Raw genomic sequence first — 8325 nt, 5'->3', positions numbered from 1 at the left:
GACTTATAATGTTATTTTATTTTCTCTCAATAAAAATGACATGTGAAGTTTACCCAAGGTACATACAAATAATAAAGAGAGCATTTTTCTGACATTACAAACATAAATACAAATAATCATTTAACCTCTAGAACTGAAATAAACAATTATTGATTTACAACAAACACTGAACGTGTTGAATATTGACTCATGATGAAAGATGAAAGCAGGAAGATCCAGAGCTACAGATTACTGACTATTGATCGCTAAGATCCTCAGAGGGGCAGAAGAATAAAAATCACAATAGAAGAAAGGGAAGAGTGTGTTAGTAAAGGTGGTTGTGAATGTGTGTAGATGTGTGTTAGTTACAGGATCAGAGAATGACACCGTTCCTCTGTCATAGTCCAGATTCACTCTCACACGATCAAGTTCCTGATTAACACGAAAACCAAAACATGAAGACCCTCCGTACCACACACTCCAGACACCAGTGCTGAAGAAACTATATCCCTTCCTCTGGTTTGATGCTGTAGTTACTCCCAGACTCCAGGATAAACCCTGTTTAACCTCCACATCCCAGCAGTGTGTTCCTGAGTTAAAACCCTCTGAACCCAGAACACAGAAATCCCGGTCAAATCTCTCTGGATTATCAGGAACAGGTTGATAACAGCTGTTTCTCACACTGGTCAGATCATCAGACAGAAGGAGATCTCGATGAGCTGTGTTTGGATCCAGAATCACAGGAGCTGATGAGACACAATCAACAGATGCTGCTATGTTCATATAATGATCAAGAGAGAACCCAACACAGATGATTATGAATTATGATCAAACACATCAGACATTTTCCTCTCATCACTGTCAGTCATTCTCTGTGGGATTTATCAATACTGACAGTTCAATCAGAAACAGTGAGGGACACAAACTGAAAACAGATTCATTTCATTCACGCTCTCATTTATATCCAGTTATAGTCTTAGCTTTAACCCTTTCACAGCGAGTTTATAATATTCTATCTGAGTCCAGCTGAGTGTTTTTAGTCCAGCCTTATTTTAGACTGAGCCTCACTGTTTCCATGGCGACGCGTCATGCTTGTCACGTGACACACCGCAGCCACAATAGCTGATATAGCTGATTTATAATATAATATAAATGTATGGTTTTGCTAGTACTTCGGTGTATTTAAATGTCTGAAAGCTAAAATAAGCATTATATGGTTGAAAACCCTGAATAGTTGTGATAATATGACAATGAATAATATGAATATGATAATAAATAATAATAATAATAAAAACAACAATAATAAGATTGCTGGTATTAACAAAAACTACAGCTAAATTTATTCAGTTATTTATTTAATTATTCAGTAGCTAAAATTAAATGATAAATATTAGATGATATTCTAAAAAAATTTAATTGAATGATTAGAAAAGTTATTTTGGCAACTAAATAAATCAATGTGAAGTATTCAAATGACTAAAACTAAAAACTAAATATAATTAATCATACATATTTAAAAGGAAGCTAAATATATTTGTACAATAATAAAAAGGAAAAAATGCATTCAAATTATTTTTATATATATATATATATATATATATATATATATATATATATATATATATATATATATATATATACACACACTCTAAACATTTTATTTTAAAATATTTTTTTAACCCAAATGCTGGGTTGAGCCTTTTGGGTCAGTTTTTGGGGTCATTTTTTCAGGTAGTTTAGTGATAAGTATTTAAATATAATTCATGTTTCGGTGGCAATGATTACTTTTTCAATTAAATGTTGCAAAAATCTACAAAAAGTGTGTAAATGAACTGTAAGTCATGTTTAGTGATGTTCTGGGAGTCCATGAGTTATATTATAATGATATATCGAGTAACACTTAGGACTGTCAATGAATTATTATTTAATATTAATAATTATGAAAATATGAAAATATTAAAATCCTTTACTCATCCTCAGGCCATCCCAGATTTATATGAATTTCTTCAGATGAACACAAAGAAAGATGTTTAGTGCATATAATGCAAGTGTACAGGACCGCTTCGAGAAACACAAAGTGAACACAACGCTGAAGGAATGAAACAGTATTTGTGTGTTTCTTACACACGCCTGTTGTTCTGATTAAGAAGACATCAACAGAGGTTATATGAGTTACTGGCGTCTTCTCTTGCTGTAGTTTTTCATCGTTGGACATGTGCAGAAAGACTGATTATTTGTCCTAAAACTCTTAGTTTGTGTTCTTCTGAAGAGAGAAGTTGTACACAGATGGGATGGCATTAAAATACAAAGGATGGATTTGTTATGCTTGTTGTTGCAGTAGATAGACGTGTTAGATCTGTGTCCCTTTAAATTAAACTTCTGTACGTCTGTCTGACAAACATTTTATTTGAGTACTTTTTACACCTCTTTCTAGAAGTGAGCTGCTGGTTTTGGTGCAGTAGATGATCTGGTTCTTCACACATAATGCTGAAATCTGTCAATATTGCATCATTTCCAGTGTGTGTGTATGCAAGCTCAGATCTTCTGCAGTCAGACTCACTGTTCTGGACGATGTCCTGCATCTTCTTCCAGACTCTGAAGGGCAGGTTGGCCAAGTAACGTGGCACATGAATCAAAGCTCCAGAAGGCATCTGTGGATCCGGCTGTGATGAGATCTGGACTCTGGAAGAACATTCAGGATCAGAACTGCAGTGGATTTGGACCAGAAGCAGAGAGACCAGAGACACCAGCAGATCACTCACCTTTCCATTGAGACTGGAAACTCCTGCAGAACAAACACACCATTGATCATCAACAACTCAATCAATCATCAATCAATCAATCAATCAATCAATCATCTGAAATCAGACCTTCAGAAAGCAGACATCACTGGCTTTCATCATCTCCTCCGTGTCTTTGATTGTGTGTGAAAGAGCTGAGATGTGTCTGTTCATCTCCTCCAGCTTCTCCTTCATCATCTGCTTCTTCTGCTCCTCTTCCTCCCTCAGTGCAGTGATTGTAGCTTCTTCTTCATCTCTGAGAAACTGATGAAGCTTCTCAAACTGCTGTTTAATCTGAGGCTCTGTGTCCTCAGCTTGAGACTGAAATCAAACCACATTCACTTCAATCGTCTCCATCAACACACATCAACACAATCACATCATTCAGATCTGAGAGAAACTCAGAGACCGACATATAACGGATCCAGAAGCAGATTGATGATCCTCATTTACACAAATAATCAGCTGGAGTCCATTATATTAAATATAGATCATAACTGTATATAGTGATCTACAGCTGTAATGAAGATGACTCTGGATTCTGTTTCCTCACCTTGATGTGTTGCACTGTTTCCTCAAACTCTCCTTTAATGTTTTCATTGTGTTGAAGTTTATCCTGTAATGATTGCAGTGCTGCATTGAGCTCCTCCTAGAATTAAACAAAATAAAAACACATAAAATATCAGATTACAGAGGAGAAAAGACAATAAAACAATCCAGTGATATGATGATATAATGCAGTGCAAAGGTTTTTGTGCCTATAGGAGCCATGTAAACATTTCTGTGTGATGTCATGTGATCATGGGAAAATTTGGGAGTGTCAGTAATTATGTGAGAATTAAAGCAGCTGTTGTGAGGAGAGGAAGGGGTGGGAGCACACATTTTTTGTTGACTGTAAATTCATTAAACTTGATCTTCAAATGCCTCAAGAAGTCTTTCATTGTCAATTTTTGGTGGATCAAAATAAACCTCAAGATGCAATGGGAAAAGTTATTCTGCACTCAGCTCCTGCGGCTTTGCTCGGCTTTTAGGCCGCTACAGTGCCCATGCAGATTTCTTCTGTTTTTGTGAACATCTCATACTAAATTAATTCAGAAATTAAAACCTGCCATAAAACAAACACAACCTGAGTGAACACAAAGCACAGTTTGTGAATGACAATGTTATTTATTAAAGCAAGAAAGTTATCCAATACCATTGTGTGAAAATCTATTTGGCCCGTAATTATTAATTCCCCAAATCTGTGAAACTTTATTGATAATGTAGTTCAGCTGGACTAAACACAAGCAGCTCTGATCAATCAAATCAACACTTAAACAGGACTTTAAAACAACATGAAGTTGGCTAAAAGCAGTTTCTCTTACCTTATATGAAGAAACTACTTCATCGATGGGTCTGAATTTATGATTGTCGTGTTTCTGTGAATTAATACACACTAAACACAGCGGCTGTTTGTTCTCCAGACAGAAGAGTTTGAGTTTCTCTCTGTGTAAACTGCAGATCTCCTCTGAACACCGCTCATTTCTCTTCTTCAGGAACGACTCACACAAGTGTTTTAAAGCTAGATTAACTGGAGGATGATGGCTCGAAGTTCTCCTACAGACGGGACACTCCTGAGTTTTCTTGGTTCTGCAGAACTGTTGAAGACACTCTTTACAGAAACTGTGACTACATGACAGAATAACAGGATTCTTGAAGATTTCCTGACATACAGGACAAGAAATATCATCTTCAGATAGAGAAGCCATTTCCACTCTTTGAGCTCCAGCGATCTAAATTTTACTTTCACTTGAGCAACAGTTTGAAAAATAAATCACCACCAGAATCACAAAGATCTACTATCTATTCAGAAACAAACTTCACAAAGATCCCTCTGTAAAGTGTTCTTCACTGATGGCTGATTCTTTATTGCTTTTGTCAGTAGAGAAGAGAGTCAGTGTGACAGAAAGCAGGAATAACATCAGTCTCTTCCTGGTAAGAGCTGTAAGAGGGAGGAGATTATGATCAGGTGACCGTGTTTAAACAAGTCAGACAGGAACATCAGGATTTCTTCAGGTCAAATATTAACAAATTATATTCAAAATGAACTTGCACTGAAATGTTCAAATAAACTGCTATATAAACCCCCCCAAACCCTTCCATGCAGGCCTGGATTAAGAATTCAGAGACCCCTGGCACAATGTCTTGTAAGGATGCACCCAGTGCACCATGGACAGATGACATGCTTATGAAAGGCCAGATAATCAGTTTCTAAATCGACTCTGGTGCAGATGCCACTGTAATATCCAAGAAAGAAATGAAAGCCTGGAAAATAAGATACCACGGAGCAAAACAAATGTCATACTGAACAGTCCTGGTGGCAAGCTGGAGTGTAAGGGCCAGATGAGAACAAAAATAAGCATAAAAAATACATACTTGATGAATTCATATGTGGTGAGAGAGCCCATGTTGGAAATCTGCTGCAACACAGTGCTGCAATTCAAATAATCAAATTCAAATTTTATTTGTCACATACATATACATACATAGTACGACATGTAGTGAAATGTATTGTACGACTGTCCAACAAATTGTCCAACAAAATTAAGAAAAACCTCAAGTTTACAAAAATACAAATAGAAAAAGTACAGTAAACATATATACAGAAATAAACTAGCAATAAAATAAAATAACAAATAGATATGAGAATAAAAATAGATATGAAGAATAAAAATAGAATACGATTCTATATAGATTCTATAAAAAGTAAAGTGTATGTCAGTGATAAAGTGTCCGTGTGCTGTGCTGTGCAGTAAAGTGTATAAGTGAGTAAAAGGAATACTAAAGACAAATGGTATGTAAGTCCCACTCATTTATCCTTACGTAACCTTTTACAAATTAGTGCAGATGTAATGAAAATGTGCAAAGTGGAAGTGTGGGGTGATGTGCTTAGAGTGGAGAGAGGTTAAGACTCCGAATGGCCTGCGGGAAGAAGCTCCTCCTCATTCTCTCTGTGTTCGCCTTCATGGAGCGGAAGCGTCTCCCTGAACGCAGCAGAGAAAAGAGTCCATTGTTGGGATGGCTGAGGTCCTTCACTATCTTCCTGGCCCTGGTCAGGCACCGCTTGCTGTAGATGTCCTGCAGGTCAGGGAGCTCGGTGTGAATGGTACGTTCTCGTCTGTCCTGCATAGTGCAGTTCCCGAACCAGGAAGTGATGCTGCCCGTCAGGACGCTCTCGATGGTGCAGGTGTAAAAAGTCTTAAGCACCTGAGAGGGAAGTCTAAAGTCCCTTAAGCGTCTCAGATGGTACAGACGCTGCCTGGCCTTCTTCACCAGGGTGCTGGTATGACAGGACCAAGTCAAGTCCTGCGTGATGTGAACACCCAGGTATCTGAAGCTGTCCACTCTCTCCACTGGAGTCCCGCTGATCGTGATCGGCTGGTATGACCGCTCCTGCTTCGTACTGAAGTCCACTATCAGCTCCTTAGTTTTGCTGATGTTCAGGTGTAGACTATTCACCTGGCACCAACTCTCCAGGTTCTTAATCTCCTGTATGTAGGCCGTCTCGTCGTTGTCTGAGATCAGGCCCAACACAACAGTGTCATCAGCAAACTTGATGATGGTGGTGGAGTTGGAAGTGGCCACACAGTCATAAGTGTACAGTGAGTACAGCAGGGGGCTCAGAACACAACCTTGAGGGGCTCCAGTACTTAGGGTGATGGAGGATGAGGTGTGTTTACCCATCCGTACGGCTTGCTGTCTGTCCTTCAGGAAGCTGGAGATCCATTGGCACAAGGATGTGCTGAGACCAAGGACCTCCAACTTGGAGGTGAGTGTGGAGGGAATTATGGTGTTAAACGCTGAACTGTAGTCCACAAACAGCATTTTTACATAATTCCCTTTTCTGCAGTCCAGGTGACTTGTTGTGGTGTGGAGGAGGTGTGAGATGGCATCCTCCGTGGAGCGGTTATGCCTGTATGCAAACTGTAGTGGATCCAAGTGTGTCTGGTAGTGATGCAATGATGAAGTCTCTGACCAGTCTCTCAAAGCACTTCATCACCACAGATGTGAGGGCTACAGGGCGATAGTCGTTTAGGCAGGTGGGCTGGGGTTTCTTGGGGACAGGAACAATGGTGGACTGCTTAAAGCATGAGGGGACTATGGACTGTTCCAGGGAGAGGTTGAAGATCTCGGTGAACACCGGTGCTAGCTGGTCAGCGCAGGCCTTCAGAACCCGACCTGTGATGCCATCTGGTCCTGCTGCCTTCCTGGTGTTCACTCTCTTGAATGCCCTCCTCACGTCATGCTCCGTGATGGTGAACACGTTGTCCTCACCGGCTTCCTCAGCGTGCATGCAGTTAGCACTGCTAGCGCCGCTAGCGTGATTAGCTGCAGCCTCGAAGCGAGCATAAAAAGTGTTCAGCTCGTCAGCCAGAGAGGCGTCCGCATTCCCCGATCTGGAGGGTGGTGTTTTATAGTCCGTGATGGTTCTAAGTCCCTGCCACAGACTCCTAGAGCCGCCATGTTGGAATTGCGACTCTAGTTTCCTCCCGTAGCGCTGCTTCGCCTCCTTCACCGATCTGCGCACGCTGTAAGATGCAGCCTTGTAGTCATCCATGTTCCCGGTGATGAGCCCTGTGTTGTAGGCAGCGGAGCGGGATCTCAGGGGGCGTCGCGGATGGTTTTATCCACCCACGGCTTCTGGTTGGGAAACATCCTGATGATTGTGTTTTGGTTTTTGTTTTTTTTCAAATGGGGCTAATAAAAAGAATAGACGAAATAACAGAGAGTGATGGCATGAGAGCCAGTTAAAATAATGCTTAAAAGTACAGCGGATCCATACAGCGTTCATGTAGCTGGTAGAGTACCAATGCCAATGCTTACGAAGGTAAAACAGGAATTGGACAGAATGGAGCGGCTGGGTGTGACTGAAGAAGTTTCCAAGGCCACTCCATGCTGTGCCCCAATGGTGCCAGTCATCAAAAGAATGGAGACATTAGAATGTGTGTCGACCTCAAACCACTGAACGAAGCCGTCATTCATGAAAAGTATGTTCTACCAAACTTGGATGACATCACTTCTAAACTGGCGGCGCGACAGTCTTTTCTAGCCTGGATGCTGCCAGCGGTTTCTGGCAGATACCGTTAGACAATGCCAGCAAGAGGTTGACGACTTTCACATCCCCCTTCAAGAGGCACTGCTTGCCATTCGGCATAACTACTGCTCCAGAGATGTTTCAGAAACACATGAGCTGTTTCGGAGTGTAGAGGGAGTATGCTGCTACATGGACGACATCTTGGTATACGGTCGTACATGCAAAGAACATGACCATAGACTTAATGAAGCCTGTGCATTTTCAGTCAGAAGGAACTGGGTATTGTGGGATATTGCTTTAGTCAAGAGGCCCAGAAAAAGATCTGTGCTATTCGGGACCTCAGCAAACCCCAAAAGTTAAATTATGATTGAGATAAAGGGGATAAAGTAAGATTGAGTTAAAGGGGTCATGACATGTATTTTTTATTTTATTTTAATGTGTTCCTTGAGGTTTACCTATAACGTTAGTAAAGTTCTTTGCACAAATTAATAA

The 8325-nt window shown here is 40.3% G+C and overlaps 1 protein-coding gene across 1 annotated transcript; it reads right to left on the bottom strand.

The window, feature by feature from the left end:
- LOC306848219 (E3 ubiquitin-protein ligase TRIM35-like) lies at nt 1-4924 on the bottom strand. The gene is made up of 6 exons (XM_079382631.1): nt 4124-4924; nt 3313-3408; nt 2850-3080; nt 2742-2764; nt 2540-2661; nt 1-725 (listed from the first exon to the last, which is right to left on the bottom strand). The coding sequence occupies exons 1-6, from the start codon at nt 4505-4507 to the stop codon at nt 229-231; spliced, it is 1353 nt and encodes a 450-aa protein (XP_079238757.1). The 5' UTR covers nt 4508-4924; the 3' UTR covers nt 1-228.
- Between the last annotated feature and the right edge of the window lie 3401 nt (nt 4925-8325).

Source organism: Barbus barbus, assembly GCF_936440315.1.
Source record: "Barbus barbus genome assembly, chromosome: 3".
In the NCBI taxonomy this organism is placed as follows: Eukaryota; Metazoa; Chordata; class Actinopteri; order Cypriniformes; family Cyprinidae; genus Barbus; species Barbus barbus.
Note: the sequence above shows the minus strand (reverse complement) of the source record. Positions and strands in the feature narration are given on the sequence as shown.